Source organism: Ranitomeya imitator, chromosome 10 (assembly GCF_032444005.1).
Source record: "Ranitomeya imitator isolate aRanImi1 chromosome 10, aRanImi1.pri, whole genome shotgun sequence".
Taxonomy (NCBI): domain Eukaryota; kingdom Metazoa; phylum Chordata; class Amphibia; order Anura; family Dendrobatidae; genus Ranitomeya; species Ranitomeya imitator.
In genome coordinates, this window is record NC_091291.1 from 48,479,822 (window position 1) to 48,492,706 (window position 12,885).

Below are 12,885 nucleotides of genomic sequence, written 5' to 3' on the forward strand. Positions count from 1 at the left end.
GGAAGATGTGTATAGGTAACCGCAGGGCACATAAATACCTGCAAGCTGATGAGCATACCGGGCACTGGTGTGGAGCGCAGGTGTCCAGGAGAGATGCGGTGGCCGAAACCGGAAGTGAACTGAGCAGCACTGACCAGGGCTGCGCATGCGCCCAAAGATGCAGTGCGACAGCGCCTGCGTCAAGGGGTGAGGAGGCCAGAGCGGCCCGAATAGATAGCAACTAGTGACGCTGATTCGGGCATGGGCACGGTGACAGATAGTCACAGCGCCTGCGCAGAATTTGTAAAGGTCTAAGCCGATCACAGGAGTATTGTAGAGCTACGCCGGACCCAAGAAGGTTATCAGGCATCAGGCAAAAGCAGAATATTGCTGACAATGAGAGCAATGGTGCAACAAGCACCAAATTTAATAGAAATAGAGCAAAAGGACCAGTCTGACAATCTCCAGAGTAAACGTGCAGAAAAAAGAAAATTATATGCAGAGAAATTTTTTTTATTATATAACGAGAGAGAAAAACATATAAATAAAAAAATGAAAAGAACAAAAATATATATATGCAAAGAAAAAATGCTAATGATAATAAAAGTAATCCAAAAATATGCCTATAAATATAAGAAAAAAATATACATTTTATTCTCCCATTTTTCTGAGCTATTAGAAAGGAATTTCATCTAACTTAAAGGGGTTGTCCAGCCTTGGGGCTCAAGCCTGCAGTCACTCCATACTTCCGACCACTTTTTAACTAGATGTGTCTTGCCTCGCTCAATACATTTGCATTGAGTGAGTCCACGCCCATCGAGTTGGCATATAACTGCATGTATGCAAGTCACATACTTGCGGTCACGCATTCGCAGCTCTCAGCGCAAGCACCAAAGAATTCTCAAAACATGCACATTGTGAGCTTTGAGGATTCTCTGGTGCTGGCTCAGGGAGTGGGTGGTCATGTGACCACAAATATGCAATTTGTATACTTCCGATTACTTTGCGACCAGACGTTTGTGGCCTAGTTCAAGGCACTTGCATGAAGTGTGACCACACATATCTAGTTGGCATTGGAGATGGGTGAACCCGAACAGTAAAGTTTGGGGTCTGTATCGATCACGTACTGTTCATGAACATGGACTTCCTTACTGTTCAGGTTCGGCACCTGAATATCAGGGGTTTCCCACGCTCCCGTGTGCATGACATCGAGAGAAAACACTGGTGACTCGGACAGGAGGTAAGATTATTACCGCTGGTCAGAGAGCTGCAGGTCCCACTCTGTCAGATGACAGCGTCAGTCGGCAGCTGATGTGACTACTACTCTCATCAGCCTACGCATGTTATCGCTGATAACAGCAAGATCAGGTGCTGCTGATGGGATTATTCATCAGTCAGCGCCTTCACAATAAATAAATAAAAAAATGACATAAGGTCTGTTCTATTTTTGATAACCAGTATGGCAGAACTGACAGCTGTGGAAAGCAACCCTCAGATGTCAGCTTTATCATGGCTGGTTATCAAGAGTAGAGGGGTTTGCACACCATTTTTTACAAAATTAATTAAATAAATAATTAAAAACGCTGTTCCCCCAGTTCTTTACAACCAGCCAACATAAAGCCGACAGCTGGTATTCTCAGGCTGGTAAGGGGCCATGGATATTGGCCCCCGAGCCTAAAAATAGCAGCCCGTATCCATCCCAGAAAAGGAGCATCTATTAGATTCACCAATCCTGGTGCTTTGCTCGGCTTTTCCTACTTGGCATGTGGCAGTAACAAGTGGGGTGATATTTGTAAGGTTGATGTCCCCTTTGAATTGTTTCATCAGTTCAAGCTTAATGTGGAGTGGGGGCAGGACAACTTTAATGGGATCAACAAAACTTTCCACAGCTCTGCTCTTGAGTCCAGGTTGCAAAGAAGCTCTTATTTGCCAACCTTTTTGGTTCCATTGATGAGTCCTATCCTGACTGTCCCATTCTTGCAAAAAGCATGGGTACTTTGTGTACCCTCCTTGCTGCCCAAGGAGCAAGGAGAGAACTGTCATATCATCACATATTGTTCTGTCCTCACTAGCTGAGGCAGGCTCATACGTAGCTATACAGTCAGCTAAACCGCTATACCGGGGTCCAATAAGGAGACTGTGGTTGAGTCTGTGCTTTATTAAACGTAGTGGTATATTGATGCGGTGAAACTGTGAACAATGATATACATAGTATCAGTGCATGGTATAAAACAGATACATACTACACATGATATACATTATGCATAACATTTAGAAGGCTAGTAACTGAACTGGGAGTACAACTGGCTAGGCTAGGCTAATATGGAGCAGAAATATCTATAGGAAGCATAAAGACATACCGGCAATGCAATCGCAAGGGGGATGAAGTGAAGCGTCTTTCCTTGAAGGCAGACTGAGGAAAGTGAAAGGAAAAATGGAGGGAAATGGAGGCTGAGCTACCATAATGCATTGCAAAGGAGGAGGAGAATCAGACATGGATAATACAAACACAGAAGATTGAACTGTCAACATAACTCTGACCGCTAGAGGGAGCCAAAGCACTAAAAACAAATAAAGATATGAACATCTATACTGAGAAACCTGCAATTACGCAAACAGATAATCAGGGTAACAATATTAGATGGCGGAGACAGAACACATATTGACCATGCTTGATTCTCATAGTTACATTTATTGAGAATAAAGTCTAAATTCTCTTAGCTTTCATTCAAGTTCACAGAATATCCTACAGGTGCTGAAGCATACTTGCTGCTAATGTGCAGTACCACGTCTTTCAGCCTTTTTCAGATGAATCAATAAAAAGTCTCCACTTGCTCACATTATGTTCAATGTTAAATATTTCCATCAGCCCAGGAGCATCACTGCAATACAGTAGAGCGCCATCAGAAGAAAAGTATGAAAGGAATTCCTTTTTCTGCTTCTTTACAATGAAAATCAGGTACCAGGAGCAGGAAGGTTCTTTTCCTTTAGCCTAGCCCCTAAAAGTTCTGCTGAATGTTTAGCAAGGTCAAAGTCCCTGACTAAATCATTTAATTTGAGCTGTAGCTCCTTGGGACTAGCGTGAATGTCGTCTTCAGAATTCTGCTCTTCATGTTCTGAATCTTCTGAATTGGGCGTATCTTCAAGTTTCTTCAGAGGTGAAGGGACAGGTATTCCTTGACTGTAAGACACAGGGTGAATCCCTGACAGGAGGTCAGGATATATAATTTCCTTCTTAGTTTTAAGCTTGAATTCCTCCACGTTGCACGTATAAAAGCAGCAATCATCACTATGATTTTGTGGTTCCCTCCAGTCATAGTTACATAGTTATTAAGGTTGAAGGAAGACTATAAGTCCATCTAGTTCAACCCATAGCCTAACCTAACATGCCCTAACATGTTGATCCAGAGGAAGGCAAAAAAAACCCATGTGGCAAAGAGTAAGCTCCACTTTGAGGAAAAAAATTCCTTCCCGACTCCACATACGGCAATCAGACTAGTTCCCTGGATCAACGCCCTATCAAGGAATCTAGTGTATAGACCCTGTAACATTATACTTTTCCAGAAATGTATCCAGTCCCCTCTTAAATTTAAGTAATGAATCACTCATTTCAACATAATACGGCAGAGAGTTCCATAGTCTCACTGCTCTTACAGTAAAGAACCCGCGTCTGTTATTATGCTTAAACCTTTTTTCCTCCAAACGCAGAGGATGCCCCCTTGTCCCGTTTTCAGGTCTATGATTAAAAAGATCATCAGAAAGGTCTTTGTACTGTCACCTCATATATTTATACATTAACATAAGATCATCCCTTAGCCTTCGCTTTTCCAAACTAAATAGCCCCAAGTGTAATAACCTATCTTGGTATTGCAGACCCCCCAGTCCTCTAATAACCTTGGTTGCTCTTCTCTGCACCCGCTCTAGTTCAGCTATGTCTTTCTTAAACACCGGAGACCAGAACTGTGCACAGTATTCTAAGTGTGGTCGAACTAGTGACTTGCATAGAGGTAAAATTATGTTCTCCTCATGAGCATCTATGCCTCTTTTAATGCATCCCATTATTTTATTTGCCTTTGTAGCAGCTGCCTGACACTGGCCACTGAATATGAGTTTGTCATCCACCCATACACCCAGGTCTTTTTCATTGACGGTTTTGCCCAGAGTTTTAGAATTAAGCACATAATTATGCATCTTATTACTTCTATCATTGGACGTCAGGGAGCTAAAATAAATGAGATCCGCCAGATGTCTGGAGCACAGATCAAGATTGAGAACCCTTTTGAAGGTTCTACTGATCGTCAGGTTACAATTACTGGATCAACAGCCAGCATTAGTTTGGCCCAATACCTTATCAATGCCAGGCTTTCTTCCGAAGCCGGTGGCATGGGAAGCAGTTAGGCCGGGGACACACACAACGTATAAAAAACGGTCCGTTTTTGACGGACGAGAATCGCACAAATGTTACCAAAACAATGATCCGTGTGCAGTTCGAGGATGCGATTTTCTCGCATTAAATGATCCGTGTGACATCCGTGTGACATCCGTATGGTGAGATTTTCTCACACACTTGCAAAATGAGCAAATAATGGCTGAGCCTTTCCTGTCACCTGCCCAATGCCTGAGAATTTCTCGCAAGTCACACTGATGGTCCGTGTGCTGTGCTATTTTTTCTCACCCCCATAGACTTTCATTGGCGATTCTCGGCCGAGAAACGCTGACAATCGCAGAATGCTGCGATTTCACTCGGATCCTGAATACGGCCAAGAAAATATCGGATGATGGGAGCTGCCCCATTGATTAACATTGGAACGAGTGCTATGCGATTTTTTTATCGCATTGCACTCGTCCGTATTACGGTCTAGTGTGACCCCGGCCTTAAACATCTTCCAACATCTCTTCCTCTGTTTAGCTCATGTCAGTTTGCATAGCTCTGCAAAGTTTATAATTTATTACTTAGGCATGCCAAAATGAAATCTTTCTCGCTTCCTGCTGTTGTAGTTCTTCTACACAAGCAGAACTTCATGTGGAGCCCACGACTTGTCTTGATCATCTATTTTTACCACAAAGGTGCATAATACAGTTCGTAATCCTTCGGTGTTACTTCACTACAAAATTACCACAAAAATATAGCAAAAGTTGTTGGGTGAATTACGACACCTCCTTGTAGCCATTTTGACCACGTTGTTAGAAAACAAAAGATTAATCCACAACCACTAAATATTGAAAGGAACCATGGAATGCATACCTCCACACTCTTATGAACCCTGGCTAAAAGAAAATCTGTCTTTATTGCCCATAACAACCAATCACAGTGCAGCTTAAATTTCTTATACTGCTGAAGTACAATGAAAGATATGCTTTGATTGGATGCTATGGACATCACCACACTCTTTGATACCTGGGTTAATAAAATCTTCTCTGCCCACAGCAGCCAAATGCAGCACAGCTTATTTTTTAATTATTTTTAAAAACATTTTTTTTTAACTTTTTGCACGCTTCAATTGTCTCCATGGGAGACTAGAAGCTGCCATACTTTAATCAACTCTGCTACACACAGGCGATGATAAGATGGCCCATGTGTAGCAGAAATGCTCACTTGCTTTGAGCAATGACCATGGGGCCGCACTCATAGAAATCTGGCAATGACAACCATAGAGATCTGCAGGAGACCTCTGGATGTCATGCCGACTCACCGGTGACCCACGATCTTGTGACGGAGTCACCGATGGGCAGGAACTAACAGGACTGAAAGAGAGATGCATTAGGCTATATCTGGCAGCTTCCAGCTGGAAGCTTAAGTACAGTGTGGTGCTCTCCAATTGGCAAGAGTAGGAACCTGATAACTCCAGCAGGACAGCTCACGCAGCCATGCTGCCAGACTGAACAGCAATGTAAGTCCACCACCCTAATCTCAGTGGCTGTATAGACCATGGACCAATGACCATGGGGCCGCACCCATAGAAATCTGGCAATGACAACCATAGAGGTCTGCAGGAGACCTCTGGATGTCATGCCGACTCACCGGTGACCCACGATCATGTGACGGAGTCACCGATGGGCAGGAACTAACAGGACTGAAAGAGAGATGCATTAGGCTATATCTGGCAGCTTCCAGCTGGAAGCTTAAGTACAGTGTGGTGCTCTCCAATTGGCAAGAGTAGGAACCTGATAACTCCAGCAGGACAGCTCACGCAGCCATGCTGCCAGACTGAACAGCAATGTAAGTCCACCACCCTAACCTCAGTGGCTGTATAGACCATGGACCAATGACCATGGGGCCGCACCCATAGAAATCTGGCAATGACAACCATAGAGGTCTGCAGGAGACCTCTGGATGTCATGCCGACTCACCGGTGACCCACGATCATGTGACGGAGTCACCGATGGGCAGGAACTAACAGGACTGAAAGAGAGATGCATTAGGCTATATCTGGCAGCTTCCAGCTGGAAGCTTAAGTACAGTGTGGTGCTCTCCAATTGGCAAGGGTAGGGACCTGATAACTCCAGCAGGACAGCTCACGCAGCCATGCTGCCAGACTGAACAGCAATGTAAGTCCCAGCCACCCTAATCTTCGTGGCTGGACGGAGACTGCACCGTCCAGAGCTTCTGGTTCAGATATCTCTTCTATCATCTGCGTCGCCCGCAGGATGAACACGGCCGCACCTGGCGACAGAATCAGATGTCACAGGAGCAGGGCTTGGAGGAGATGTGATACCCGTGCAGCAGCACATTCGTTATTCTTTGACAAATGAGATTAATGGTGTCCTTAAATATCACATGTTTTTGCGGTTTATATTGTACATGTGCCATTTGTCATTTAGAGAAGATTTATAACATATCAGTATGTTCTGCTATCATATCTTGGGACATTTACTTAGTTCCCTGATGATATGGTTTTTTTGTATGCAGAGACTTGAAGCTGGATAACGTCATGCTGGACGCCGAGGGACACATAAAAATCACTGACTTTGGAATGTGTAAAGAGAACATTTTCAGCGGTGCCACCACGCGCACATTCTGCGGGACCCCGGACTACATAGCTCCAGAGGTAATTCATTGTACGTCTATAAATCTGTCTAAGCTCCGGGAATCTGGACCTGCATCTTTACTAAATTATTTCATTATCTACTCTTATTGCTCCAAATGATCAAACATACTTTCAGTGGACAGTTTATTTGGAAATCTAACTGAAATCCCATTGGCTTCACTCAAAATTACAGCTGAGACATCACTGGGTCAACTGATCCTATCACTGTCAGGCACAGAAACAAATCAAACTACATTTACGTGTCTGTCTAAAAGAGGGGCACTGTCAGAAAAAAAACACAAAAAGGCTCCATTGGGGGTTCGTACTATATCTTGTTTTTCGGGAGATTCAAGAGTAAACTTTGAATGCAGTACAGACATACAGTATAAATAGGGACTTAGAAAGTCTAATAAAATATATCATAAAAAAAAAATAAAAATAAAAAACCTAAAAGTTTATATAATTCACCTTCAGCAAAAAAAAAAAGCACAAAAAGGCTCCATTGGACTTAGAGTGGCTAATAAAATATATATTAAAAAAGTAAAAATAAATAAAAAAATAAACAAAAACCCTAAAAGTTTATATAATTCACATTTTCTCTATCTGAAAACAACATAAAAATGGTATAACCTCATCTGTACAAGTCAGATCTTTCAGAATAAAAACTTATTGAACCCATGTGGTAAATGCTATAAAGAAAAAGAAAATTGGACATTCCATAATTGTGCTGTTTTTGCTCACCTGCCTCCCAGAAAAAAAAATGGAATAAAAAGCGATTAAATAGTCGCATATAGACCAAAATGCTCTCAATAACAGTAATAATAAAAACAATAGATTACAAAAATGATGTTAGTTTGTTATCGCACTGGAAAATCAACTCAACAGATAATTTATACAGCACAATTAACACCGTAAAAACAAGTACATTATATGGTGAAGTCAATTGTGGAATTTAAAACTGCAACTCATCAAAAAATAGCTTTTTTTTACAGCTTTAGTAATGGATAAAAGGTATGGCTTCGAAAAAAGAGGAAGAAACAACAAATGCTCAAAAATGAAAAATTGGCCTGTTGTGGGATGGGAGGGAGTTTAAGGGGTTTTCCACTTTGCGAAAAGTGGATCCCAAACGCTCCAAGCACTTGGGTCTTGGTGTTTTGGCCACAGCTGTGACGTCAAATCAACAGCGTGCAACACTTCTGTAGCCAGTAAGCTTTGCCAAGGTAGACACCATGGGCCGCCGAGCTCCATGATTGGTTACAGTGGTGAGGAGTGCTGTCGAGTTGACGTCTCCACTGCAGCCAAAACACCGAGGCCCAAGCAGCGGCAGTGAACCAGTGCTGGAGTCAGAGAGGATAAGTACTGGCTGTTTGTTATTTTAGGTATTTTAGAGCATATAGGGTCAACTTTCCTAAAAGTGGAAAATCCCATTAAACTAAGTTACAATATCTGGAAAACAAGCCAATGGATTTTTTCAATAAAGGTATGATTTTTCTAAGGGTCAGGTTCCATTTATGAAACTATGTATTGTTTGCCACAAAACTATGGCCTAAAAAAACTCTCTGTAAGAAAGGGCTGCAAGAGCAAAGTTGATGAAGTTACTTGATGACATCAGTGGAAGAAACCGAGTTATTAAATGTCTTGCATGGCGTCTTATACTGTTTGAGTTGTATAAAAATACAAGACGTCCAGCAGCATCCTATACAGCAAGGGTGGGGAATCTCAGGCCCCAGGGCCATTTACGGCCCTCGATGACCTTTTATCAGACCCTCAAGCAGATTCTCAGGGACCGCATTCTTGGGCAGGGAGGTGTATTATGACTACAACCAGCTCATTAATTTCTTCTTGCTCTGTAAACACACACACGCAGTGTTAACTACTGAACATTGAAGGGCATGCAATGAAAGATTATGTCCTGAAACCGGTGCCAGAGTCAGGATGTAATTTGTGGGCAGAGTTTGCATGGCCCCCGAAGGATGGTATAAATATCCAAATGGCCCTTGGCAGAAAAAAGATTCCACACCCCTGCTATACCGGCTGCAATTATTGGTTATCCTACAAACCCTGCTAAATATATTATAGTACAGATATTAAACATTAATGATGATCAAATTTTGCCACCCAAATTTGTTTCCCATAGAAGTTATTTAACGCAAATCGAATATTCCTTTGTTATGATCTGCGGTCTCTGCAGATTGGGGCCATAATAAACATGCCGTGCAGCAAAAAAAAATACTCACCTGTCCTCCATTGTAGCCCTGCATCCTGTCCACCATCGTAGCCCTGCATCCTGTCCACCATCGTAGCCCTGCATCCTGTCCACCATCGTAGCCCTGCATCCTGTCCACCATCGTAACCCTGCATCCTGTCCACCATCATAGCCCTGCATCCTGTCCATCATCGTAGCCCTGCATCCTGTCCACCATCATAGCCCTGCATCCTGTCCACCATCGTAGCCCTGCATCCTGTCCACCATCGTAGCCCTGCATCCTGTCCACCATCGTAGCCCTGCATCCTGTCCACCATCGTAGCCCTGCATCCTGTCCACCATCGTAGCCCTGCATCCTGTCCACCATCGTAGCCCTGCATCCTGTCCTTCTCTCATCTTCTTTGGCGCCTCCATCATCTTCACTCGGCACATACAGTAAAAACATAATAATTTCACACCAAGTGGAATGAAAAGACAAACACACCAACTGGACACTGAGAATAATTATATGTGAAACATGGTAATTTATCAGTATTCGGATCTAAAACTCCATTGGAGTTTACAAATTGCACCACTCCATTTATTCTCTTTGAAACTGTAGATAACTAGGTCCTATGGCGATCTACTCAAGTGGTAAAGTTTCCTCTGTCTAGTGATGAGTGAATTGAGTGACGGAGCATTAAAGGGAACCTGTCACCCCCAAAATCACGGGTGAGGTAAGCCCACCGGCATCAGGGGCTTATCTACAGCATTCTGTAATGCTGTCGATAAGCCCCCGATGTATCCTAAAAGATGAGAAAAAGACATTAGATTATACTCACCCAGGGGCGCTCCCGCTGTTTGTCCGGGTCCGGCGCCTCCCATCTTCATGAGATGACGTCCTCTTCTTGGCGTCACGCTGCGGCTCCAGTGCAGGCGTACTTTGTCTGCCCTGTTGAGGACAGAGCAAAGTACTGCAGCGCGCAGGCGCCGGGAAAGGTCAGAGAGGCCCAGCGCCTGCGCAATGCAGTACTTTGCTTTGCCCTTAACAGGGCAGACAAAGTATGCCTGCGCTGGAGCAGCAGCGTGAAGCCAAGAAGAGGACGTCATCTGATGAAGATGGGAGGCGGCAGACCCGGACCAACAGCGGGAACGCCCCTGGGTGAGTATAATATAACGTCTTTTTCTCATCTTTTAGGATACATCGGGGGCTTATCTACGGCATTCCAGAATGCTGTAGATAAGCCCCTGATGCCGGTGGGCTTACCTCACCCGCGATTTTGGGGGTGACAGGTTCCCTTTAAGTTCTAATCAAATTTCATGAGATTTGCATGCCCCTGAAGACAGGCATAATCTAAATGTGGTGAACTATTTCAATGCACAAGAAGATTGAAAATGCGAGTGCTATTCTCGGTCTGTAAATAAATCCAAATATTCAAGTGATATATGGAGAAGTGCTGCTGCTGCATAGTCAGTGTAACTGAATTGATTGATCTCTGACATACAGTAGTATCGGCACATTTTTTAATTCTTCAAATACTGACAAACAAGGAGGGGAATATTAAACCCCTCAGTTCTCTCTTTCTTTCCATCTCCCTCTCCTCTATTTTTAGGTCAATTACTGGCTTTTCAGTATCAATCACAGCAAATGTATTCAATGTAAATCAAATTTTGGGGAAAAAAATAATGACCTTGGTGAATTTGAATTTCAAAAGATCCACTCATCTTTAGGTTAGTCTAATGATGGTCTCATTCACTTGCATTGACACCTCTGCATTTGAGAAATTCCATAAACACTTACCAAATGCAAATGCCACACTTAGAATTACTTCCAGACCTTTCATCGCCTTAATATGTAATGACTTGGTATTGAGGTAACAGGTCACATGTAACCGTGATACAGGCGATCAATTCGTTCTCCAATTAATTTTACTTCTATTAAAATGGAGGGCCTAGGTAAAAATGGCAGATTCTTACACCCCCTTAATTAGTGCACAAAAGCTTAAATATGAAAATTAGGTCACAATCCATAAGATTGGCGTGGTACATACACTATGTATGACGTATTCGTAAAACATTGTTTTATTTCATAGAATAAGTAACTGTAACATTGCGCAAAATCAAATTGTAATACACAATGGAAGCCACAAGATGGCACATTTTATACACTATGTACTATGAGTAGCACGGCAATGTATAATGCATTACCGCATTTGCTTCCTGAGTATATTTACAATTTACAGAACCTCTTTTATTATCATTTCAATATATTATGTTATATATATTTTGTTACATCTTATAGTTTTTTAACTAAAATATACTGTATTTCCATATACAAATGCTAACAATGATTTCCTATGGTGTATATATATATTTTTTTAAATCGGGCCCCAATACAATTGACTCAGTGTATTTAATAAAGCAAGGGGTCCATTTTTGTAATGTTCATAAGTAATCATCATAGTTTGTGCGTGAGATAATATTGAGCTAAATAAATATTATATAAAAATCTGGAAGAGTGATAATTTGAAACAATTTTACAAGGAAATGTAATTCCTAATACAAGGTGATTCGCTCACTTCTTTACCCGGAAAAATAGCTGTAACTAGGGTTGAGCGACCTTGACCTTTTTAGAGTCGAGCCGTGTTTCGCGAAACCCGACTATCTTAGAAGTCGAGTCGAGTGGAATCGGCCGATTATCGCGAAAAGTCGGGTATCGACCGAAACACGAAACCCAATGCAAGTCAATGGGGGAGTATAGTCGGCAGTGAGTGGAGGCCAGGAAAACACCTACACTGCCCATTTTAATGGCAAAAACATCCATTCTTGTTACAGAAGCTTGTCAATCGTAATTTACCTTATAATAATTGGAAGGCATTTGAAATTGGGGGTCATTTGGCTAAAGTTGTGGGGGGTAGGTCTGGTTCAAGTAATTAGTGGGCCCATGAAATCTGGACCACGTCACGGCAGTGGAGCAGGGAGAGGTAAGTATTTCAACTTTGCAAGTGCTGTGAACCTGAGCAAGCAGGGGGGGCCCACTCGTTGGCATTGGCACTGGCACAGGGCCCCTCAAAGTACAGCGGTGTGTTTGCACGGCGGGGGCGCCTCCCACCGGCAGCAACACTTTTGCGTACTATGAGAGGCCCTGTGCCAGTGACGTCGCCAACTAGTATTCCTCCCCCAACCTGATGAAGGAACCTGCACTTTCATCTGCACCTTCCTCTTTGTCCCCGTGTAAGGTGGTATGGTATGCGGGAAGAGGAACCTGACTTTCAGCAGGGTCACAATCTTGTTGTGTAGCGTGCACGGGGAATGTTTCGTTATGGGTCAATGTACCAGCAGACTCATCTATCACTGGCTGGGCAATGGGCAGGATGAGGAGGAAACACAGATATAGGCCCAAAGAATAAAGTGGGCTAAATGCAGTTCAAAATTGGTAACACAGGACAACTGGAATGAGAGGCTGACACAGAGAGTAGGCCCAAATCAGTAAGTAGTCGAAATGCAGTTCAAAATTGGCAACCGTAGTAAACAGGCGGCACAGCTTTGTTCAGTGGAGGAGAACAGCAAGGAGTGGCAGACACCGATAGTAGGCCCCAACCCAACTAGTAGGCCAAATGCAGTCTAACATTAACAACTACTTAACGAGAGCCTGAAAAAGGAATTTCAGGACAGGAAACCAGGAGAACAGCA

At 43.0% G+C, this 12,885-nt stretch overlaps 1 protein-coding gene across 1 annotated transcript in view; it reads left to right on the forward strand.

The window, feature by feature from the left end:
• The window catches only part of PRKCG (protein kinase C gamma), a 741,415-nt gene that overhangs the window by 679,112 nt on the left and 49,418 nt on the right, over positions 1-12,885 (forward strand). The window contains exon 14 of the mRNA XM_069742550.1: positions 6,890-7,028. Within this exon, the coding sequence (XP_069598651.1) occupies positions 6,890-7,028 (139 nt within the window). The remainder of the gene's footprint in view (positions 1-6,889; positions 7,029-12,885) is intronic.